The sequence below is a fragment of the Stigmatopora argus genome, chromosome 10, assembly GCF_051989625.1.
Source record: "Stigmatopora argus isolate UIUO_Sarg chromosome 10, RoL_Sarg_1.0, whole genome shotgun sequence".
Taxonomy (NCBI): domain Eukaryota; kingdom Metazoa; phylum Chordata; class Actinopteri; order Syngnathiformes; family Syngnathidae; genus Stigmatopora; species Stigmatopora argus.
In genome coordinates this window covers 7,898,042-7,923,539 of record NC_135396.1, presented here as the reverse complement: position 1 = coordinate 7,923,539, position 25,498 = coordinate 7,898,042, and the positions used below count along the sequence as shown (strand labels likewise).

Sequence of the window (25,498 nt, the reverse complement as noted above, 5' to 3'; positions counted from 1 at the left end):
AAACCAGAAAAGGAAACATAATTTGCATACGTTTGGATCTGCAGGCCCTCTTGTTTGTGAGGCTAATAAGATTACAGCATGTACAGCACATTGTTTTCGAAAGTTTGCTGATATTGAATGCAACAAACTAGGACTGAACTCAAACAAAAAAAAATCTGTGACGGTAGGTATTGGTTATTTTAAGTTGGAACTGAACATCTGAAAATATATCACATAGCTGGTACACATTCATGGGGAGGATTCTCTAGGAACAGAAACTTTTCATGCATTCTAATCCAAAATAATTCTAATGAGGGTTTAATGCTAGCCACACATGGATATAATAAGCAGTTCTGTCAGTAGCTTTTCCCTTAACTGCCAATTAAAAAGCTAAACTATGAATTTGTTGTATAATTCTCGCAGGATCAAACACTTAATAGTATTACATGGATGGAGCTTTATTTGTATCAAAACTGTAGTTAGAAAGATTGTTTTACACTGGATACAGAAAGTTTATAACAACAATACACAATTGCATTATACAGTCATTAAGGCTGATTCATTTATTCTTTTCAGTGTGCAGTTACAATAATTTTAAAGACTTTAGATTGTGTTGTACACAAAAACCTATAGTAATGTTATACATTATGCCTATAATAATACCGTATATCTTTGTGTAATACCTACTAATGTATGGGACAAAATAAACCTTTAACATGTCATAGTTTGGGGATATGTTACTTTCATTACTTTATTTTAATGTGTATACTATAATCACAATTTAGCTGATTATACTTGTATTCTAAATAATAGATGACACAATTTTAGTAATTTGCAGCTAGGATTTTCAATATGTTGAAGCAAAAGTTGAATATTAGTACAATTGTTATTTTTGTTTTATACACTGAAGAATGAGTGTGGTGGCGTTAATGGTGGGCGGATACTATTGAGTGTTTGAATGTAGACTACTCGCTTAATGCTTTCTTATGGCAGCACAATTTAAAAGTCCCACATTGTGTTTTCCTCCTCAAACAGCTTATCATTCATACCATATGTTCATTGTGGATTAGGTCGTTTATTTTTTCAGGTCTTGCAAAAATAAGTATTTATTTTTTTTAGCTTGCACAATTATCATGTTTTTAAAATGTAGTCTCCCATTTTAATCCTTCAAATTCTGCATTTATAGAGGAAAAATGTGTTTTGAAATATGGCTAATGTGTGGCTACTGAAAGGAAGTGTGTGTTTTGTCTGGCGGTGTAACCGCAACTGCTAAAATGAGACACTGACTAGAAAGTTACACTAACTTCAGGTCAAATAAACATGCAGTATTTTTGCTCAGAATGAGGTAAGGTGTGTCTTGGCCACGTTGTATTCTGTGGAAGGATCAGTCCGGAGTGTGTTGTTGCTACTTACAGTACTTTTCCATTATATAGTTTTGATGCTGAACTTGGCAAGAGATTCGCATAAAGGTCCACAAAGGATCGGCTCCCAAATGTAGCTGCAACCCCAGGGTAGCCGTGGAAAATCAGTTTCCAAACATTTGACACACATTTGCCGATCCACTGAGAAACATAGAGTAGAGTAAAGTGTGCGTAGTTGTCTGTTCGCGCCGACGATATAATTTCACACCACACTTGTACAATCCTCACTTCACCCTTTGAGCCACAAGTAAGATTTTTGCACATCTTTAGGGAAGTCCTGTCATGCTGTGGTCATCACAAACACCCAAAGGCCATTTATTCTTCAGCCAGGCCATTTTTGTTTATATGTTTCTGTTTTATTGTGCTCATTTCTATACACAAAGTCCCAATATATAATAATCTCACAAGTTATAGTTTCAAGAGTCTGAAATAAATTATATTATCTCAAGTTATGTCTTAATGCAGGGCACTTCTGAAATTATGCAAACAAACATTGGCAGTTTCTTCTATAATCTATCAATTATTCACTGTGGATTAAAAAAAATCTAGCCCCCCAAAAACATTGATATTAAATATACCTGTTTCCGTACTAAGTGAAATTAAAAAGCCTGACAGCAAGTATTTCCAAAAACTGAATATAAGGCGTATTAACTGGACACTAGTTGTTGTACTGGAATTTATTATAGATTGTGCAGGTGTACCTATTGACGTGACCATTGAATGTGAATGGCTCAGTATGCGCAAGTTAACTGATGCTTTGTGAGTCCACACAAGCGTCTGCTGAGCACACAGAGACACGGTGTCAAATATGTGAAATATCTCAGCCTGAGCAGCCTCTCAAAGGGAGCTCCTGTCTTTTTTGTCTGCTAGAAAACCACATCTCCACATACTGCCATTGCGAGCACACAAGCAGAAAGGTGATTGGACAAATTGTCAAAGAGCAATGAGATTCCTCACCACAGCAAGGCACATACAAAGTGTTTTTTTGTGCAAATGTGAGGAGAAATGTATTGGGAGAGACCGTTGTAGGAGTAGAGATGATACGGTACATAGTATATATTATTTTCGTCAACGTCGGTTCAACAATATGCATATTTGAGTATTCATGAATACCGCACAGGCAACTGTGGGGTAGAACTTGAGTGGTTCGCAAAGTGACTTGGAAAGGTTTGTTTGTGTTTTGTAAATTGATCTCCTGGAACGTTTCATACAAAAGAGTCAATCTCTTTAGGAGAGTTAAAAATATGACTGGCAAGATTAGGCTGTTCCATTCGCACAACAAGTAGACTGTGCACTGATGCAAAATGCAGACCTGTGCCGTGAGTCATTATTGAGCCAAAAACAAAGCAGTTGCTATGTGGTTGGGATGGAACTAGCGACATCATCCACTTGTAGACAGGAAGGCCCAGGATCCAAATGGATCCGGTCATCTCTAGAATCTGGATCGAACAAGGCTCAAGGGGCTTAGGAGAACAAAGACGCCCATTGATGGGAACCAGCAGATCAGAAATTAAATGTGGGTTTTAAACATATGACATTTCAATTGTAAGAAATTAATGCAGCAGCCTAGGAATAGATTGACAGGAGAGAAATAACAGCATGCTTGGTTTCCACCTCACCGCTTTTGTTATTAGATGGTTTCACAATTGTTTTTTTTTTAATCAAAATGTTTACTGTAGATACATTTGATGAACATGACATTTTTATCATTTACAAAGATGCATCGTTTTGGGTAATGCCAAAGTTTGTACTTGTTTTTATTTTATTTTTGGATTTATTTATTTATTTTACTTTATTGCTAGAATGAATTTTGGCTCAACTTCTGGTGGTTGCTAAAAAATGACAGTAAGACAATTGTAATTCATACCCACGCAAGTGCAGGAAAAATATTTAAAACCCACGGACTACATGGGAACCCTGTGTATTAATGCCGTTCCTACTTATATTAATTATCCTTCAGTGATTAAAAAACAAAATCACATTTATGCTTTAACCTGTATTTGCCAATGTAAAGAAGGACCCAAGATGGCACCAGTCGGTCATAGTGGTTTAGTAGGTGTAGCCCTAAGCAACCTTAAACTGTCCAAACAAAGGCCGGCCCACACATTTGAACCCACTACATTTATGACCTAACCGAGGCGACGCATGGATGCAAAAGCCTGGTAAACTAACACGGACCACCTTCTGTGGGCTCAAAGGTTACGTCGACTTGTCACAATGACAAGATGATTGACTCCTGGCTGTTTTTTCTAACGGGTGAGAGGTCGCAGTTTGTCACAGCACAGCTCTCTGCAGCTACATGACTTCTATTTGTTTGAACAAAATCCACTCACTGTCACATGTTCTATCTTTTTTATCCAGTTTTGTTTTCCTGCGGGAAGAAGATGATACTTCTTTGCTTTCTCTTCCTATTTGCTCCGCTTGTTTATCCTGAAAGGGAACACAAGACCTTGTGGTTTGACAAGTGATATTGGTGAATCAGGTCAGAGGGTGTTGTGGGAGGTTGAGAAAAGTGTTGCAGTGAGGAAAAAGCATTATATTCGTGAAGAGGGTGGCTGACTCAAAATGGATATTCAAGCCAGTTCCTCAACTCAGTCCTTTCATTTTGGCAGATTTTCACATGTGCATGTTTGTATGCCAGTCTATTTTGTGAAGGAGACAGGACTGTGATTTGTTGGCTACCAGGCATGGGTAATTTTACTTGACAATAAAAAGGATATTGTACGTGAGAACCACTCGCATAAATACAGTGTTAAAGATGCCAAGAAGTTGACTCAAGTCAAGCTACCGTTACCAATTTTTGGGACTCACTTGACTGAAAATGATACATGACTATGAATCCATGACACTTGACTTGAAAATTATCTTCATTACAAGAGTAGTTTTGAAATACAACTAATAATGTAATGCTGAATTCATTATCTTACCGGTTTCGATGAGTGTGTCTTATTATTTAAGCAGACATTTATAGTTCTACTTTGAAAGCATATGATGCTCTATGTACCTGCAGTATTTATACCATGTTGGATCTCTGCGTGCATATGTCCTAACTAAGGAAGCAAATGATGCTGACATGCTTTGTTTTGCTCAGACAGAGGAAGTTTCAGCATTGCTCCCGGTTCTTGCACAAAAAAAAAAAAACAAATCTCAAAGATCATGGAATGCAAAATAGAAAAGATCCCATGCAAGACTGTGGCTATTCAGTCTCCTCTTGGCCAGTCAAAAAGACAGGCAAGGGGAAAGTATAAGCATTCTAATGTATTGTTATCTGGCGACACCATTTCTTCCTGTTGCCTTTTGTGCCAGTTTTTTTTTTTTTCCAATGGTCCTTAGCATTTTACATAACAGGGAAGCGAAAGCAGAAGCAAAGGCAAAAGTGAGACGGTCAATGTCAAGATATACTGCAGCCTCCAAAGTGGATTTTCTGTAGTTCTCTACAGCAGATGTAGCAGACTTCTCGAGACATCTTCAGGAGACAACTCCAGCTGGTCAGTGAATAAGTAACAATAGTCTTAAAGTGTGGGTTGATGGGTCATGTCAGAAGAGTGGAGTACATGCTTGAACAAATGCTCAATGCTTAATCCAGCTGTTAGCCAAGAATAGTTTCTGTTGCATTTGCATTTTTATAAATGATCATATCACAGTTTTTAATTTGACCAATGCTAATGTAGTTTTGAATGTCTTTCTTATGCATTCAATGTTCAATATTTTCTTCCCACTGTATAAAATAGACCATATTCATGTATATTGTTCAAATACAACTTTTGTTCTGACATTGTGCCAGATATAAATAACAGTGAATTGAATTATATTTCAGACCGCTCTCCTGATGGCCACAAACACGACTTTTTTCCAAGGCAATCACAGCACCCTGACCTGCTCCCGCGACAATGTCTTGAAGACAGTTGTTTTCCCCATCCTCTACTCAATCATGTTCCTGGCAGGGCTGTCTCTTAACGGCTTGGCGGTGTGGGTGTTCCTGCGCATCCCCGCCCGCTCCCATTTCATCATCTACCTAAAAAATATTGTGGTTGCCGACGTCATAATGACCCTCACGTTCCCTTTCAAGGTGAGTGTGAAGGTTTGTTTTAGTCAGAATTAGACAGTCATGGTCGATGTCTTTTTTTTTAATCGGTGCACCTAAAAAAGTGTTTGTTTCATAAAAATTAAAGGCTGTTAGTTCAAAAATACCTTTGCAAATTCATACAAGTGTCATGTCTGCTCCCAAGAAAATATATTACTTGAGGTTGCCACATTGTAAATGTGATATGCAGTATAGACTAAGGCGAGAGATAGTGTAGTAAATGGCAGTCTGACATTTCACATAGGAATATAGTCATCTTAAAGATTGATGCAGCACTTTAAAGACTCAGGACCGTGGACAAAAACATTTTTATTTTTAGCTCGAGCTTCTAAAAGTTATTTCCCCTTTAACGGCTTTTACTGTCCTGCAATCATTTAAAATTCATATGAAAACCCGAACAAATCAAATCAGCTTGTGCAAGATATTTTTCACAAATGCATTTACATCGATATTATTAAAATTGTACTGATTCTAATTATCCACTCATTACACACAGGGATGGTAATTAGTTGACAACTGGTATAGTACTTGTACTTGTCTCCTGCAGTGAATGGATGGGACAAATAGACAATCTAGCAAATTGATGTGCCGTTTTACCTAATGGAGAATTTAAACCTATCCTGGATGCAATCTACTTTGCTGCAGGTGTTATCAGACTCCAACGCGGCATCCGTTGGCCTGCGAATATTTGTGTGCCGGGTGTCCTCGGTGCTCTTCTACCTCACCATGTACATCAGCATCCTATTCTTTGGCCTCATAAGCATTGACCGCTGCAGAAAAACCCTGGCGCCCTTCAAGGGCACCAACGCTACAAGGCTTGCCCGCAGGAAATACCTCTCCGCTGCAATGTGGATATTCCTCCTGGCTCTCTGTTTACCCAACGTGATCTTGACCAGTAAGACGCCGAATTCCCCATATTTCAAGTGCAACGATCTGAAGGACCGTGCTGCGCTATTTTGGCATGTAGTGGTCAACCATGTGTGCCAGGTTATCTTCTGGGGGAACCTCCTCATTGTAATCCTGTGCTACACTCTAATTACCAGAGAGTTGTATAAATCCTACTCGCGCACCAAGGCACATGGCCCCGGGGGGTGCAGGACATCAGCCAAGCAGAAGCAGCAGGCTAAGAAGAAGATGAACACTAATGTTTTTGTGGTCCTGGCTGTGTTCTTTGTGTGCTTTGTGCCATTCCACTTTGCCCGAGTGCCGTACACCATGAGCCAAACTCGGGATGTCCTCTTTGACTGCCAACTCAAGCTTTTCCTCTTCCAGCTTAAAGAGGGCACACTCTTTCTGTCGTCCCTCAACTCCCTCTTGGATCCCCTCATCTACTTCTTTCTTTGTAAGTCCTTCAGGATCACCCTGTTCAAGACCCTTAGGCTGCCCCCTGGGACCTGCAGCTGGCTGCTAGAGAGGGGCTCAGAAACTGATTCGAGCAGCACTGCACTCAGAGAAGCCTCTTTATCTGCCAGAGGTGGACCGGCAGGGCATTAAGGCCATCTCCTCTAAATTGTCATTTATTTTCCAAAATCAATTGGCTTTATTTCTTTGTGTCTTGTGGCTGCAAAATCCAATTTAGAACACGAGCACTAATAATACTCTCTAATAGTTACCAACAAAAAAGGAACAACTAACAGACATTTAAAAAAAATGTTCCATTCTGTTGTATTGCATTTTTTTAAATGCTACTGTAAGCCCATTTGCCAAACTTTCAACTTCCAAGTTCAGCAGATGCACACATTCAAATGTATTATAATATATAAGACACATATGTTGCATAAGATAAATGGAATTACTTGGGATATTGTTATTTTAAACTAAATTTGTGTTTACTTTTCAACATTACTTATATTGTGCCCTACAGTTTGTTTTCATTGAAGCCTAATGGTAAATATTTGTAAATATTTTTTTACTCTAAATAGTACATAAGATAGAATATTTTTTTAATCCCCCATAAGGAAAAAAATCACATGCTACCAGCATAAACAAAATATATACATATGCATATAGTAATATAAATAATATGTAAACCACATGTGTCAAAGTGGCGGCCCGGGGGCCAAATCTGGCCCGCCGCATCATTTTGTGTGGCCCGGGAAAATAAATCATCAGTGCCGACTTTCTGTTTTAGGATCAAATTAAAATGAAGAGTATAGATGTATATTAAATTTCCTGATTTTCCCCCTTTTTAAATCAATAATTGTAATGTTTTAATCATTTTTTTCTGTTTTTAGTTCAAAAATCATTTTGTTAACTGAATATTCAGCACTTTTAATCCTGTTCTTTTAATCCATTTATATAAAAAAAAACAACAACAACTAAATATTATATCTAAAATGGTCCGGCCCACGTGAAATCAAGTTGATGTAAAAACAGCCCGCGAACCAACCCGAGTCTGACACCCCTGATGTAAACCATACAAAAACAACAATATAAAAAGCAGGATTTCATGTATTTTTAGTTGTTGTTACCTCAAAGGTCTTGGAGACACATTGTTGGTAAGTGATATTAAAAAAAAAAAAGTTTCATTGATTTATGAATTGATGCATACTTAGAATTTGTTATGAGGGGAAAAAAGAGCAAGGAAAGATTTCATTAAAATCCAGCCGAACACATTTGAGGCCACCATATGGATAAACATAAAGCACACATGTTGTTTTTTAAGAACATAGTTCATACCTTTTTAAAAAGTGTATTCCAATCGGGCTATATTAACACTAAACGAGACTGACCTTAAAATTGGTCATAAAAAAATCCCTCTACCTCTGCTTGTTGAGTTGGCAAATCCTGGATGGGTAGCAGCTGCCCTCGGGTGGCTTAGGAATGAATTACATAAAAGATCATCATTGTGCCAATCATTTTCATGGATAGTGATCAACCACCAGGGCACCACAGAATATAATTTTCCTTAATTCATCAACAACACATTTTCAATCTTCATACTACATTCATCATCATCCCAAAACACAACATAACCCTTATGAAGTCGTCTGGTTATTTCGATCATGATGCAAATGCAATATACAAAGACCAAAGTAAACATTGTGAAATGAGTCAGATGTGAAGATTTTCATCTTTTTCAAGGCACTAAATTTACACACAGCCCTTGTATTTGATCATGTAGGTGGACCAATAGAATTGAATTTCAAAGGTATTGATTGTTATATCTATATATTCAATGCAATAAAGAAATCCCAGTTGCTGCCTTTTTGCCCTTTTTGCAGGGGTGATACAAATTGGACATAAAAGTGAATTATAAAATTTCTGCTCTGACAGCAGAAACTTTATGATGCTATTGTAAAAGCTTATTGCACTGTATAGTTTTCATTTTGACGTTTTATTTTATGATTTTATTTCATTTTATTTTTTGCTGTTTACAATAGGAAAGGGAGAAAGAAAAAATTCATGCTCTTTTATTTGACTTCTGTTGTTCCCGTCACACAACTTTTAATTGCATAAACATCTTTACAAGGTTAACCTGAAGAGGGATGAGCTGCAGTAAAAATTAAAAATGTTTTTTGAAATTAAAACTTAAATAATATTTAAATAGGATGCTTCAACAATAACATCACTTGTGTGTTTGTGCAGGATTTCATACATACGTTTATGCATAATACATTACACGTTGAATTTTGATAGACGTCATATTTTAACATGATAAATTCTCAGGTTAAAACATTTTTAATTTGTAAACCAGATGGATTACTGTGTGAAAGTGAAAGCTGCCAAAATCAATTCACATCAAATTCATTGACTGCCACTGATGGTGATGGACGTCCAATCCATTTTGATTGAGACTTCCAATGTGTTGAAAGTCTCTCACTGTCAGTTAAAGTTAAATAAGAGCATTCACTGCCAGCCCTTTCTTTTAAATTGAATGTCTACCACCATTCCTAAAGCATAAAATTAACCTAGTGTCTGCCAAATTCACTTCCTAATTTTAATGTAAAAATAACGCTAAGTGAGGCTTGGACTTCAAATTAGATATTATGTTACATGGACAAGTTCTGTAACATATCGACCAACAGACAACAATAAAGCACAGTATGCCAATTGGTAGCAGCAGCAGGTTAGTCTTGAAATTGCTCTGCAGACAGCAATAAACCACATGGAGCGGCGCATGTCCATATTGCTCTCCAGACAACAGTAAAACACTAACTCATTGGTATCTGAATAGCTCCATATGACTGCGCAAACCACATCACTACTCCGATAGTTAATCCAGTCATATCAGACGTCCCAGAATATCCAGGCCGGCACTGTTATGTAGATGACAGTCATCCTCTTGTACAGCAATTATTAGTCAACTAAGACTATGTAACTATGTCTGTTATGGAAGACTCTTTATTAGGAATAATACAGTCGTCTAAGAAATCCATTATAATACATATATTGACACTTAGAGCATCACACAAAAACAAGTTTGCAGTATGTGGGTGACCTTATGTAGAATCAGCAGAGAAGGGGCGTACGGGAAACATCTGTCAGAATGAAGCAATGCAGTTTCACGACCACAAAATTGCACAATAACTCTCGGGTAAGGATCAATCAAATGTAGAATATATTAACTTTGTTTTATACTGTGCTTTGAATGTGAAGATTTCAAGGGCTGAGTTTAGAATTTTATGTTAAACAGTTCCTAATTTTCTGATTGGTGAATGTATTATGACCTATTTTAAGTAAGTTATTTATTTGTATGTTTCTATTTGGGTTCAGTTTAGCAAACCTAAGCATGATTGATACAAATGATGAGCAACAATACTACTTTGTTAGGTGTACTTCACACGTTTTTTTTTGTATATGGATTTGCTCATTACTTCAATCAGTGGTGTTTCCCCAAAAAACAAGACACAGTGATAGCTAGTGTGTGGACATTGAGTCAACTATGAGGTTACTAAAACGTCATAACTGAAATAAGGAAGGTTGTTCCGAGGCAGTCTATTCACATTGTGTTGTAAGAGTGTGTCATTCATGTGCAAAAATCTTTTCTAAAAAGAAAAAAAATACAGGTTTACCTCAGTACCAAATGTGACGTTTAACAATTGCGCCAGTTTGTTTTTTTCTTCAACTTTTTGTTTCACTGAGGAAGTTATACTTTCATATGAAGTGAACCTTAAAAGAAAGTGTAAACCCTTGAAACCTCTACCCCAGTTTTAGTTCTTAACTCTGGCACCATGAAAAGTACGTATTGTATAAATAAGTGCAGTTTTATCGAGCAAGGTTGCCAAACCAGGTAAATTTCAACATTTACTCTATTTCACGTTTACTACGGAAACTCAAAAAAAATATGCATATTTTTTTCCCACCATTGTTTACTTTTGAAATCATGGGTTTGTGGTGGCAAATGCACATCCTGTTATGAAACTGCTTTACCAAACGGAATGTTTTACCTCTTAGTAGAAGCATAAGATGCATATAAATTCAGTATATGCCGTTCTCTAAACCAGGGGTTTTCCAAAAGACTCGCGCCTGAGGCTTTCTAATCGAAAAAATAAAATAAAATAAATGACTGGTTGTATAAATGCCATTCAACCTTAATTTGAAATCTCTAAAAATGCCTATTTAAAAACTTATCTTTGGATTTAAATCAGGGGTCTCATTTCATTCATCTCAATTGAAGCCCGTGAGATAATATTTTGCGTCCCCCTATTTGACTTTTTTGTATATAATCACTGTGCTTGTGTATATTTTAAACAAGAAATATATACAAAATACAACCACTTAAAAAAAATAAAAGATGTAATGAAATTTTAAACATAGACATTAAAAATATGATTTAAAAATATTTTTATTAGTCAATTTTCACCAGGTTCGACATGACAAACATATAAAATTGTATAGATTTTCCAAATTCTTCTCTAGTTGGTCCATCATTTCTACACGCCGCTTGTTTCCTGCTGTCATTCCTGGTTCCATTCCAACCAGCAAAGTCACACAGGAAAATGTGCATGTCATGTTCTCACAATGGGGTCATTTTATTTTTAGAACGGAGTATCCTGAAAAGCAGAAGCCCAATTTTCATTATAATTGCATAATATCAAGAGAAGAAAAAGGGGCGCAGGTTAGGAAGCTGTGCAGGAGGTCCTCGGGCAAGGGTGCCCTGGAACTAGCTCGTTGGTTGCCCGTCAACTGGCACAAATGAGTGCCAAACTCTTGGTGAACAATCGGGACAGGAAATAAGTGAGGGAAGTCTCTTTCACTCACAGGAAGCCTGGCAAAGTTGTTGAAGGGGCCAGAGGACAGTAGCTCCAGAGACAACCCATGCACAAATTCAATACAGACCTATTTGAACCATTGTAACACCGATTAATACTCTATTGGGTTTTTTTGTGTAACTAACTTCCTGCAGGTCGATGAGGATAAAGCGGAATCTGATATTTCACTTCTTCCTTCTGAAATATTGTGACTTCCCATCATTGCCTTACATGTTCTTCTACTTTCACTGATGCAGCACACTTTTCCATTGCTCTCAAAGACACAAGGTAAGATTAACTAAAGCATAACTAGAATGTAGGTTTAGTCACAGTAACATATGTAGTATTTAATAATACTTTATTTAGTTTTACAATATACATTCATCAAGGGAAATTTTGAAAAGTTAAGAATTTCTGTAACCTAAAATTGGTTTGAACGGCATAATGCAAGTAAATTAATGGTTTGAAGACCAGTTTCATGCTTACTCTTTCTATATTCTATATACCAAGTAACTATAAATAATTTGATTTTATGATCACAAGTTTAAAACCGTATACTGCATACTGTTGATATGATACAGTCTGTACAGGAGTAACATTAGACTGTTCAACATTGTGAAGTGCTTTTTTTGGAGGCTCTTTCAATTTGATCGCTGTATAAATACTGTGAGTCCCAGATGATGTAGTGGTTCATCCGCTTCACCTGAGTGGGGGAAGCGTGGAATCGATTCCCACTCAGTGGCGGTGCGATTGTGAGTGCGAATGATTGTCTGTCTCTGCTTGTGCTCTATAACTGACTGGCGACCAGTTTAGGGTGAGAAAGCCTCATCACCCGGACAAGGATAAATGGTGTTTAAAATGGATAAAATAATGACAATAAATACTGTACTGTATATCTCTGGTAGTTTTGTAATACAACTTTTTTTTTTCTCTGTCTAGACAAAAAATAGGATGGCGTCGCCCGACAACACCACCACCGACAAGTGTCAACGGGATCTCACCGTGATCTCAGTGGTCTTTCCGACCCTGTACAGTGTCCTCTTCATATTTGCCCTGCTGCTCAATTTAATGGCAGCATGGATTTTCTTCAGCATCCCTAGCAAATCAACCTTCAATGTCTTTCTAAAGAATCTGGTGAGTGGTAACTTTATTACATATGTACAAATGCACAATTTTTTTTTAGATCAGTGTGTTTTTCATAGTGGCTCAGCTCATGTCGAATATTTTAACGAAATACGATGCAAACATGAAAACTATTGAAATATTGAAAATTTAAAGAGAGCATTTATAGTTTATATCTGTATGTTGTCTTTTAAAACAACAGGTCGTAGCTGACTTATTAATGACATTGACGATCCCCCTCAAAATACTGACAGACGCCGGTGTGGGGTCAAGTCCACTGCGGGCTTTCTACTGCCGTTACTCAGCCGTTCTATTCTACATTACCATGTACATCAGCATCATCTGGCTGGGCCTAATCAGCCTGGACCGCTACCTGAAGATAGTTCAGCCATTCGGACAGGGCACTCTGCAGAAGGTCTGGTTCAGCAAGGTGCTGAGTGTTACCGTGTGGGCGGTCATGTTATCGTTGGCGTTACCCAATGCGATACTAAGCAACCAGCCGCCACGCATCTCTAACGGAAGGGTCAAGTGCACCTCCATGAAGAACGACATTGGCCTACTCTGGCATGAAGGATTCAGTTACTTCTGTCAGGTGAGAATAATATTTCATTATTCACCCATGAGTATTTTAATTAGACATTCTATAACCTTAAGATGTATTCAAGGTTCTGCCTTTCCATAGCATTTTACGAGACTTTGTTGGTAAATAACATCCTGACTCTCAATCTTCTTTGTTTACTGATTTAGTTGGTCAATATGTTAGCTTATTGCTAGGTACTCGACAACTTTAATATGGCAATTTGCATACCACAATAAATGTGTGCTAGCGTATCATTTTATATTTCTTTCTTTGTGTTTTCATACAGGTGGTCTTCTGGGCAACGTTGGCTCTAATGGTGTTCTGTTACACTTTCATCAGCAAGAAAGTGTATGAGTCATACAAAGCATCGAAATGCAGCTCTAAGGCAACTAACTACAAAACCAAAGCTAAAGTCTTTGTGGTGGTGGCTGTGTTCTTCATCTGCTTTGCGCCCTACCACTTTGCACGGGTTCCCTACACTCGGCAACAAGTCAGCAAAACCAAACAGCAATGCCGAGTGAATGGGCTTTTCCTAGCCAAAGAGACGACGCTGTGGCTGTCGGCAACCAATGTGTGTCTGGATCCGCTTATTTACGTGTTTCTGTGCAGCATGTTCAGGCGTAAACTCACAGCCGTCTTTCGTCGCAAACCCGTATACAAAGGAGAATCCCCTACTGCCACGACCACACAGCTAGAGATGTCACAAATGACAGGCCGATTGGTGAGCTCAGGGTCACCAAAGTAACACACCAAAACTAGTGTCTAATATGCTGTATCCCATTAGATGGAAACTGTTTGGAAAATGGTGGGGAACTTTAAAACAGAAGGTGATAAGTTAGATGTTAGTCATGCTGTCCAGTTCTGATAAAACTTCTGCGATACATACTATATTCAAGGCCGTCGCTTGTACGCTTGTAATTTCAACTGCGATTATTGCTAAAATTCTGTGTCCTCCTAAAACATGCTGAATAGTTTGATTTTTTTTTTTAGGAGCAGAGGCAATACACAAGGAACAGCTCACAGGTTCATTCATTAACAATGAATCGATGTTCCCTAAATATCTATATATATTTTTATAAAAGAAAAAATGTCAATTTACACCCGTTTTAGTCGATATGTCACGCTGACCAGAGATGAGTTGAGGAGGGGCAGCTGATAGGAGGTGGCGTCGTGAGGAGAGAGACAGGGATACTCTCTCATTAACCGACATTAGATAACACGCGAAGCCCTCTTGCTTCTGCTTTAAGTTTACAAAAAACATGTTTTTCCTGTTTTTGGTAGTTTTTAATAAAGTCCTCATGTTGTTTAGGGCATTATGGGAGCCCGGAAATTGACATATTAAAGGCATTATGGTATTGGTCCATGCTAAAATGAAAAAGCCACTCATTCTCAGCACATATTTTCAGATTTCTTGCATTTCGAAGATCCTCACAGCATCTTTAAAAATACTTTGAACTTTTTATGTTGTGACAAAAATGGCAAAATATACCTTCTTCAAAAATCAAGCAACAACAATATAATAGCCAATGTTGATGCAGGAGAGAATGAATCTCACTGCAGCAGATTGTAACAATGACCATGCTTTTCTTGCCACACAACACAAGGCATGATGTCAAGTGTATGCAAAGACATTGTCAACTTCCTGAAATCTAATCTCCTTGGACCGACATTTTCCTTCGGTAAAGTCAAGGCAAATATTTATTCAGCACTTATGCACACATCCATTGCCACCAGTTAAGAAATATGCCAACCTACTATTTTTGCTTTGTAAATGAGGTTTTTATGTTTTCATGTTTTATGCAAGGATAATGGATATTGTGTTGTGGATGTAAAGTGATCAACCTGTCATCAATATAGCAAATTGGCAGAATTTGTCAAATGTCTTTGAAATATTTTCGCAAGCTGTGCAAAGCAGGTCATTTCTGTTATGAATTCATGTCATTGCATGTGGACGATGGAACAATTTGTGGTGGTGGTTTTCTTGGTAAGTGCTTAGTGCATGCATGTAGAGCACAGTCTTTACCACCAGATTCTGGGGTTTGCAAACCCAGACTGCTGTCCTCCTCTCTGAGTTTGGTTGTAGTGAAACCAACTTTAGCTGAGAAGCCCAAACTTCTTTTCTGCCTACATCATTCATAGGCATAGCATACTGATGTGCCACCTCCAACTTCACCAGATTTCCGACCACCGAAACCAAGTTAGGTCAGCGGAAACATATACAAAAGATGGAACATTTTCTTGAGTATAATAAAGGGCACATTTTTCATATGTAATTGGTCTTAAGCCAGGGATAAAAAGACTGCAAGCTATTGATCAGGCATAAATTTAATTAACAAAAGCAGCAAGAAACTAAGAGACATCAAAGTGGAATAAATTGACTTGTTTTTACAGCACTACTTCTTCCCTTAGCAATTTTAAAGACATTTATAAACTAGTTGTGGGGGATTAATGTTACCTTTCACCTGATTTACAATCTTCTCTGCATGCAGATTTGATTAATGCAATAATGAGTTATGATCTTCCTCCATCAAACTATGTATTGGCTTTACTGCAGAGGCTGATATTTGGTCAGGAAATTAACGAGCTATTTGCTACGACCCGGGTTGCAGTTACTGGAGCCAGAAAAAAAGGCAGTTTGTCACCACCGATTAAATCCTGTGACAGCCATGACCATGAGTTATGAGTAATTCTAAATGACATTCATGGAAATAAAATCAACTCTGCAGATAGTGTTGCTTGGCACCGCGTACACGGACACAGGTAGAAGTCGGGAAAGAGTCAAAACAGATTGGGAATGGGTACAAGGACCCCGACTGGCACTTCATATTAACAGAATTTACATGTTTCTGCATGTGTGTAGCCATGTTTTAGATCAGTGGCAGGTTTTCAATCCGAGAGCAGATGGAAAGATTGTGTATATTGTTTTAAAAATAATGTAGTACTACATCAAGAGCAGGATTCCATATGCAGAATCGTCCTTACGTCAATTATATTGATGAGAGTCTCTGCTTTGGGGGCCACATTACTGCCAACCTAATCTCATCATAGTCGCCACTAGGGAGCCACATTTTTCACAAAGTCACTTGCCCTTAGAACAAAACTCCATACTTTTATTCTCGACTGTCCTGCATACGCTTCTAAAATCATTGCCTAACTTATTTTAAATGGATCACAATACACTGACATCCTCTTTCGCTTGTTGTTTATGTTGTGATGTGACAGAATGAAACAAAAATCAAAAGTCATTTTTGGTCATTGTGACCTTGCCTTCATTGTATAAACTAACCTAAATTGTTTTCTTGAAAATGTTATATACTTTTTAATTGAAAAATAATGTCCCTAATCCTATCCTATCAGGATATATTGCTATGCATTGACTTCTTGTTTTTCCTCGTGCTGTGACGTGGACAACATGTGCTTAATCACGTGACAATCCGCCTGCCTGCTCTTCAGTTCCGGCAACTTTTCCTTGCCGTCTCCTCCCGAACATGGTGGACGCCGACGACCACCGGTCTTTGCTGCCCGCAGAGACCGGCGATGAAGACCCCGTGTCCGGCGGGGAGAAAAGCGGACGGCTGCCCGCCATCTGCGACCCGACGCACGGTTTACACCGGGTAGTCATCCTGATTTTCATGTGTTTCCTCGGATTCGGTAAGCACGCCATTTCACCACGTTGGACTTGAGCAATTACTTTTAAACTTCCGTTGTTTCAATTGTTGTTTTATTGCAGGGAGTTATTTTTGTTATGACAATCCAGCTGCTCTTCAGACGCAAGTTCTCCAGGTAAATGATCACACAATTTCGATTAAAAAGTATATAACATTTTCAATAGTGGCTTTAAATCAGGGGGGCCCAACTCCGGTCCGGTTCTTTGAGGGATCCGATCCCCTTAGTTTTCCACATCCCCCCCCCACTACCGCACCTGAATCAGATGATCAACTCATCAGCAAGTTGCCCAGAAGCTTGATAACGATCCTGATGATTGGATTCAGGTGTGCTGGTGGAGGGAGACATGGAATACATATTGAATCGAGGCCCACGAGGATCGGAGTTGGGCAACCTTGCTTGAAATTATACTATAACAGTCTCATTATGTACGTGTATAATGTCAACTAATCAAGACTTGCCCCTAACCCTTAAATCACTGTGCACCAATACTTATTTATGTGACCACTTATTCCTTGTTGACCACAAACTTATTTATTATGTTGACTAATCCTTATTTATTTATCATTTATATTATTTATTGGTTATTTATCTGTTTGTTTTTGTTATGTGCTACTTATGTTGACTACTTTTTACATATTATTTATTGATTGTTGTCTGTTTGTTTGTGTTATTTGTGCACTTAGTGATGAAGCCTTAAATCTCATTATAGTTGTATGATGGCAATAAAAACATTCAATCGTACAATTAAATAAAAGCATGAAATTGAATTCAATACATTGAAACGCATGAGTACATCTTGTCTTACATAAAATTACCCCTTTCAAATCTCCCTTTCAAAATTTAGAATTGTTTGTTTCCTCCTTATCATGCCAAGACCACAGCAATTCATATAATTTTAATTGAAAAATATAGAATAATAGGGCCAAGTGATTAGGGTGTCAGCCTCACAGTTCTAGGTTCAAGGTTAAATCCCATGTCAGTCCTCACTGTGTGGAGTTTGCATGATCTCCTTTGGGAACTCCATTTTCCTCCCACATTCCAATAACATCTTTATCTATTTTTGAATTGATATTTTATAGACCTACCGCAAACGTCTAATGTATCCAGTGTTGCAATCTAAAGCTACCAGGACTCGTATCAACTAAATACTCATGTTTTCTCAAGGATTTGAACCTGAACACCGCCAAGTTCATGCAGTTTTATGCCTGGTACTCATGGCCCAATGTTATCCTGTGCTTTTTTGGGGGATTCCTCATTGATAGAGTCTTTGGCATCAGGTAAGATCCGAATTTGTTAAGTTTTCCTTTTCAACCACCTGACCTGACCTGGTTTTGTTTTGTTTTATTTTAGACTGGGGACCATCATTTTTTCCCTCTTTGTCTGTACTGGACAGGTAAATTGTTATACAAGTTGTATTCTTTAAATACCATTGGATTTTAATGTTTTTTTTTTCTATTCACGTAGGTCATATTTGCTACTGGGGCTTTGGTAAATCATATTTGGCTGATGGAACTGGGACGTTTTGTATTTGGGTGAGGCATCTTTTTTTGTCAACTAATCAGTGATGAAATAAATTCACAACTACTTAGATAATAGCTTCATTTAAAGCCATTGTTAAACCGAAACTTGTCAAAATCCTCAAAAGTAAATGATTTGTGATATCTCGTCACAGTAAACGTAGTTACTTACTTAATGAAATAATAAAAAATAATAGACAGTTGAATCTATTTACAAAAACAATTGTCAGTAATATAAATACTGTTTGTGGTAAACTTAAATGAATCATTTTTTTATCATTAGATTAAGAAATGAACAATCCTGAAACTATTCATGTAAAATAATAGATTTGATTGCAAGATCTTTCATGTGTACTGAAATAAATAAACTTTGATCTTTTCAAGATATAGATTTAACTTTTAGACTACAAGTGGATGTAATGTCATGTGGTATATGTTGTCTTATTGTGAATAGAATTGGAGGGGAGTCCTTGGCTGTTGCCCAAAACACGTATGCAGTCAACTGGTTTAAAGGAAAGGAGCTCAATCTCGTGTTTGGTCTTCAGTTAAGCATGGCGCGCTTGGTAAGAGAAATATTAAACTCAAATAGTGTTCAGATGCCGTTATAGTGAATGCATTCCCTCTTATGGTGTGCAGGGCAGCACGGTGAACATGAACATTATGGACTGGGTTTACGGCAAAGTGTCTCTCCTGGTCGGCTCCTCCGGTCACATAACGCTAGGCTGCTCGCTCATGTTAGGTAAAGTGACAAACTGAAATGTAGCAACTAGTAACATGCGGCCTTGGGTTAAATCTCTTCAGAATGACTTCAGCATTCATTTTTGGGGATATGAATTACGTTTTTGGGCAAATAAATGATGACTTTAATTGTGATGGTTTATTTTTTATGCTTCGGTAATTGTGTTTTCCGATCTTTTTTTGTCACCAATAATGTTTTCGTTACATTTGGGTTGCAAGCCCCACATTGATCGCGTCAACCGAAATGATCGTTCGAGAATACTCATTGTTCTTAAAGGATAATCCACTGATAACACTTTTTTTAGAGACCAAGTACAAGTACTTAAACTTGATTACTCATGTCATTAGGTCTGGCAATTCTAGTGAAAATGTTTAATTTAATTTAAATATTGTTAAAAAAAAACACAAATGATCTTTGAATGCCACATGCTTTTTAGACATGTCATCACTGGCATTTTAAAATCCTTATGGGATTAATCCAATACAATTTGAAACCTAGCTTCCATCATTCTGTCTGGAAATATTTTACATCAAGTACCAAATACTGTTTCAATCCCGTTATTTTTTTCCTTAGCTGCTGCAACCTGCATATTCTCTCTAATCTGCGCTGTGGTGCTGGCATTACTTGACAAAAGAGCGGAGAAAGTCCTCAAGAAAGAGCAGGGAAAAACAGGTAAAGTATTCAGACCATGCCTTCTATATTCATCCAGCAACCTTAAATGACCATCAGTTATTTCTCTGACTTCAATAGATATTTGCTATGTAAAATACACTCTTGTGATTTATAATTATATAGGTTTTTAATTAGTTCCTGCTTCAATGTGTGTTTGTATCCTGACTCTCAGGTGAGGTAATTCAACTGACTGATGTGAAAGACTTCCCCTTTCCTCTGTGGATCATCTTTATCATTTGTGTGAGCTACTATGTGGCCATCTTCCCTTTTATTGGACTGGGACAGTGAGTATTACACAACCACACCCTCACTCAGAGTTTAACATTTGTGTTTTTCATTCCTAAATTTAGAAAAAAATGCTATCTATTCAGCGGGGGTGTCAATGGTGTCTGGTATTACTAACAAAAACTAGAATTCCTATAATTCTTATTGAATTAGCACAATTAGATTATCGTTTGCATCTATCACCTCCCTGTTTTTTCTGTATTATCACTAACTGATAGTGATAGAATGCTTTTATGTAGTGTTATTTTTACGGTAGAAATTGTTAATCTAGATTGAACAGGGGGGTTACTGGAGCCAATCCAATTCTGGCTGTTTATGGGCGGACGGTGGGATGTAGTTGCCAGCCAAAATTGGTCTTATTTATCAAAATTGTCATGCGAGCATGAGCCTGTCGTGGTGCTGCATTTCACCGTTTGACATCAAAATAACAAATGATCCAATGCTAACAAAGTCAACATGTTTTTTTGTTAAATTCTTTGTCATGTCTGTCTTCTTAATTTGCAAATTGCTTTATCTGTTACCAGTTGTTGTATGTTTTGTGTAATGGAGACATACTTTTATAGATATGCTGTCTGTTATTATTTGCACTCCCCACTAGCTAATTGGAGACAACTGAGCTTGTCTTCAGAAATGTGGAACTGAATTTTGAATGAGGCCATTTTATGTCTAATTAGTGTTGTTATTCATTTTACAGATGCTATAATTTAGAATAATAGTTTCCTATGGGGAGCACTGCGCATCATAGACGACCGCGACCACTGCTGAAAACATATTTATTGCCCTTGAGTGAATGAGAGAAAATTCAACTCTCAGAAAAGACGTCGTTATGTTTGAAGGGCACACTAGTTGTAAAATAGTGAGTCTCGTTAGATGAGCGCAATGTTCACATCCACAGTAAGTTTTAGTGGCACAATGCTGCATTATTATGAAGCCACTGACAGGTGCCCAGGTGGGGGTTAGAATTGGAAAGTGATTTTGAAACGGCTCAGCGAGGAAACAAATCAATTGACAGTGTTGGAACTTGGGAAGACAGTCTCAAATCACTTAGCGACTGACACAGGTTCTTCATTTCACTAAACTGAGCCCCCAATGGAAGTATAGTTGTTCGTACAAATGTTCATCAGAATGACGGATGCCTGTCTGAAAGCTCCTTGAATGTAATTGGCTGACCAACAATGATAACATGTCATCATTATCTTCAGGGTCTTTTTCATCGAGAAATTCAACTTTTCCCCTGCAGAAGCGAGAGCTGTCAACAGGTATATTTTATTAGATGCAATTAATGGCAGCTTGTTTTCAAACTATTATGTATATTTACCAATTGCATTTATGTTCTATTGCAATGCACAGAACTGGATTTTGAATGTATTTTATGTGTGGAGACTATTTTTTCCAGTGATTTTCCACACTTTAGTGGATTTTCTAAACTCATACATGATTTTAAAAAAATAGGGTTCAAATCAGTTGATTTTCGTATGCTAATTTAGTAACTATTTGTGCCCTTTTGTCTCCATCAGCATCGTTTACATAATCTCGGCTCCAGCATCTCCCTTTTTGGGTTTTGTGGTGGACAAGACTGGGAGGAATGTGATTTGGGTGATGTGCGCTGTGTGCACTACTCTTGCCTCTCACATGATGCTGGCCTTCACCTTCTGGAACCCGTGGATTGGCATGGTAATGCAAAGCTCCCAATGCTCTAATTCTTTCAGTAATGGCCCAATAGGAAATTGGGTTCATTTATTTTATTGCAATATACTATACTTTAAATTCTGAAGTCTTCTTTCTGCCCTTAAGAAATGCCATTTCTCTAATACGATGATTCTTTCAATATCACCTGTACTCCATTATTAAGTGATATAATAAGGAAATATTAGGAAGCAAATCCTTTTTTGTGTCTTCCAGTCACTGTTGGGGGTGTCCTACTCACTCTTGGCATGCGCACTGTGGCCCATGGTGGCCTTCGTGGTACCTGAGCACCAGCTGGGAACAGCCTATGGCTTGTATGAGTCCTTGTAATTTTTCTTTGTAGAAAAAAATAGAAAAAAACATCCTGTTACCTTGACTGAAATGTTAATATTTCTTCAATAGCATGCAGTCCATCCAGAATTTGGGACTTGCACTCATCGCCATGACAGCAGGAGCCATCCTAGACACTAAAGGATACCTGTTTCTGGAAGTATTTTTTTGTTCCTGTATCTGCAGTGAGTCTCATTTTTTAATTGTTACATTATTTATGATTGACACCTCTTGTATATTTTTCCACATCGGTGTTCACTTGTCTTCCAGTTGCACTGATGGCGGTGGTTATGCTTTACTTGGTCGACTATCTAAGAGGTAAAAGACTGTCTATAATTCTACATGCTAATAAAGTGCACTCTTCTACTTACCTGCTTATCTTTCCATCTCCTCTCATGCTCTCTACCTCTAGGAGGTGATTTGAACCGGTCGGCTGCAGCCAGAGACAAACTCCTAAAAGAGGCCACTTCAGTTGCCGAGTGAGTAACTCCAGCACTTCACCCGCCACCATTGCCATTTTTCCACCCACTCGCAAGAATCTTAGAAATGTAATGAACAACCCACTCATCTAATCAAGTGCCACGCGCATATTTTGTGGCTCTTCAGAGAGTTGCTGTGCAGATTTTTCCCTGAGCTGAATCGACTGTTTAGTCTACTGACACAAACTCACTTGACAACCATTGCTTTCGGTACAGCAGCCCACTGATATTGATGTCAGGAACCTTTTATAAACATCTCTGTCAGGAGTGAAAAACCAAGACCCTCAGCATGACAGAGTTGTCATCTCTCATTGTATAATGTAAGGTGTACTAAACATGCGAGGAAAGTTAGAATAGAGAAAGATTAACCTCACAAAAAAATTGTGTTATAGAAATAATTGTGCTATGTTAGTTGCTTGTTTCTTGTCAGAGAAAAGGTTGTATTACTAGTCATCTCAAAATGTACTGGATTTATTTATATATATTTTTATATTATTACATATTTAAAAAAATTATAGGAATTGGAACCTCAATTCAGCATTTAGTAAATATTGTGAACGTCGGATATTTACACGTAATATATCGATTAGATTTTAGCCCCTTGTATTCTACGTGGTTGCTAAAAGAAAGTAGGTTCAGGTCATTTCTATGTTTAAATAGCAGGGTCCTTTACATTGTTTGACAAGATTGAGGATTTTTACAGTGAGGAAATGAGGTCAGCTCTCTTTAATATCTTTCTTCTGTTGTACTGTACGCCTGACTAATGTGGCTGTGCGTTGTAATTGCTATTTTCCAGATGATGATGTTGATGATGATGAGGGATCGCACATGGTTCTGGGCGTACAGAGGCAGCAGGTCGCAGCGTCCACCCCTCAGCTGTCAGTCATGGGCCTAGGGGGGCAGGACTGCGGGACTTGTAACTCTGCCCAGTACCGCTATCGTGGCGCTTCCCCACAACAACTGACTGTCTGGACTGTCTTTTTTTTGTCTTCATTTTTTCTTCATTTTTTTTTTCTTCATGTCATTTAATTGTAATAATTACTGGATTCTCTGAAAGCAGAGGGACTTCATATTTTAATCCTTATACACTATAGAATGATATTGCTCGCTACTTTAACAGGTTATCGCTCTTTATTTTAGCCATCGTATCCATCAAATTGCTTTATCTGCTCTTCACTTGTTTGGGGATTCATTAGTACTTTTTCCCACCTTTCTTTTTTGTTGCATTTATATAACCACTCAATTATATTTTGTACTTTTAAGTACAGGTTTATCAATGTGTCCTTTTGAGGGCAAGTTATTCTCAAGTTTTAACTTGTCTGTTTGAGAATGATTGTTGCACTACAGACAAGTTGTTCTGTTAAAAGCTCTTGACATTTCAGAATCACAACTTGTTCTTTTTTGTTGGACCAAGTGCAATTTTGGCATTAAACGACCTTGTGTATGAACACTGGTTCAGTTTGATTTCCATTTTATTTTACACATTTGTGTTTATTGTGCTGCTAAAGTGTTAACTTTGTCATTGGTGTAGGAAAAGGCGACGGCCCAGTCAGCTTACAGAGGGCGACCTGGCTAGATTGTCACCTATGTCTGCTTTTGGCTTGCGCAACCGCTACCTCTCCAAATTAGGAACACAGGTATTAATTATCACACAATAACTCATTCAATTTTAGCCATTTACCCAAAAGATCTATTGAGTGGAGCTCCCCTTTTCCACCAGGAAAAAATGTTTGATTCAATTTTTTTTCCATTATTTGGTAGTTGGCAATAAAATGTCTTTTAGGTTACCGGTCTGTTACAGAATTTATTAAGCCCATAATATGCTCCTTGAGGTGTTGGTGATGAGCCAAGCAGATTGATTTTAATGTCCTACTGATGTATTTGTATCCACCACCATCTCCTATAGTCCAAATCAGGTGTTCTCCTGCTTTTTCCTTTTTACTCCCAGCTGCCAGGCCACTGCTCCAGCCATCTGTCATCGCTTGCCCACAGGAGTGTTCTGAAGTGATGCCCTTCATTCAGCTGTCTGCACACCTCTGGCACTTTAGCGATGTGACAAGTATGCAGCGACAATAAGAAATATGAGAAATCCCGTGTTTACCGTCTCCTGAACTTGTAGACATCACATTTTTACCTTCAAGGCCCTTTCAACTTTCACATGGGTGATTACCATTCTGGCTTTCTAATCTACTATCTCTTTTTCTCCTTCTTTGATTTCACTTAATTTGCCTTTCCTTATTTTCCTTCTGTTTTTAATTTGTTACATTTTTATACCATACTAAGAGTCCAACCTAATCAAACGAACATTTTTAGGAGCTCGTATGCTACGATAAAGGGAATTAACTCCTTCAAATTCCAATGATGACATATTTTGTAGGAATTAATTCATCAAAATCAAATCAGTTATCTAATAAATCCAGCTACTAACTATTTTTCTAATCAAATAATATTTTTTTTAAATCTATTTTTTTAATTCAATCAATTTGTCTTTAAAAAATAGTATTATGATATCTTTACTCCTAAATTAAATACTGATTGTGTTTAAATCAAAATAGATTGGGAAACATCTGGTTTTACTTGGTTTGCCCAACCATTTTGACATTTTATGGAACAAACCAGAAAATACATCATAATCAGTTGTTGTTTTCAACACTGTCAATATGAAATAATGTGTTCTCTAATAAAGGTATGGCAATAAAGAGTCTTCCGATTGATCAGTTGATAAAAAAAAATAGATAAGC

The 25,498-nt window shown here is 37.6% G+C and overlaps 3 protein-coding genes across 5 annotated transcripts; all 3 read left to right on the top strand.

The window, feature by feature from the left end:
* Positions 1 to 5,228: 5,228 nt before the first annotated feature.
* Positions 5,229 to 8,686, top strand: p2ry12 (purinergic receptor P2Y12). Its single transcript, XM_077611474.1, has 2 exons — positions 5,229 to 5,469; positions 6,130 to 8,686. Exons 1-2 carry the CDS (start codon positions 5,230 to 5,232, stop codon positions 6,976 to 6,978), a joined length of 1,089 nt encoding a protein of 362 aa, XP_077467600.1. The 5' UTR covers position 5,229; the 3' UTR covers positions 6,979 to 8,686.
* A 3,587-nt stretch (positions 8,687 to 12,273) lies between these two features.
* p2ry13 (purinergic receptor P2Y13) lies at positions 12,274 to 15,773 on the top strand. Its single transcript, XM_077611767.1, has 3 exons — positions 12,274 to 12,812; positions 13,003 to 13,392; positions 13,667 to 15,773. Exons 1-3 carry the CDS (start codon positions 12,630 to 12,632, stop codon positions 14,123 to 14,125), a joined length of 1,032 nt encoding a protein of 343 aa, XP_077467893.1. The 5' UTR covers positions 12,274 to 12,629; the 3' UTR covers positions 14,126 to 15,773.
* A 995-nt stretch (positions 15,774 to 16,768) lies between these two features.
* On the top strand, positions 16,769 to 25,456 carry mfsd1 (major facilitator superfamily domain containing 1). Of its 3 annotated transcripts, none has more exons than XM_077611765.1 (17): positions 16,769 to 17,031; positions 17,111 to 17,163; positions 18,214 to 18,326; positions 18,400 to 18,442; positions 18,514 to 18,581; positions 19,021 to 19,129; positions 19,203 to 19,305; positions 19,879 to 19,977; positions 20,150 to 20,261; positions 21,465 to 21,521; positions 21,780 to 21,936; positions 22,165 to 22,262; positions 22,351 to 22,463; positions 22,549 to 22,596; positions 22,691 to 22,757; positions 24,289 to 24,394; positions 24,706 to 25,456. In XM_077611765.1, the coding sequence occupies exons 1-17, from the start codon at positions 16,869 to 16,871 to the stop codon at positions 24,763 to 24,765; spliced, it is 1,569 nt and encodes a 522-aa protein (XP_077467891.1). In that variant the 5' UTR covers positions 16,769 to 16,868; the 3' UTR covers positions 24,766 to 25,456. The 3 variants fall into 3 exon arrangements, with proteins under 3 accessions (XP_077467891.1, XP_077467890.1, XP_077467892.1); XM_077611764.1 differs by having other exon boundaries at positions 19,879 to 19,982; positions 20,155 to 20,261; XM_077611766.1 differs by lacking the exons at positions 24,289 to 24,394; positions 24,706 to 25,456 and adding an exon at positions 23,554 to 24,205 and having other exon boundaries at positions 19,879 to 19,982; positions 20,155 to 20,261.
* The last annotated feature ends 42 nt before the right edge of the window (positions 25,457 to 25,498 follow it).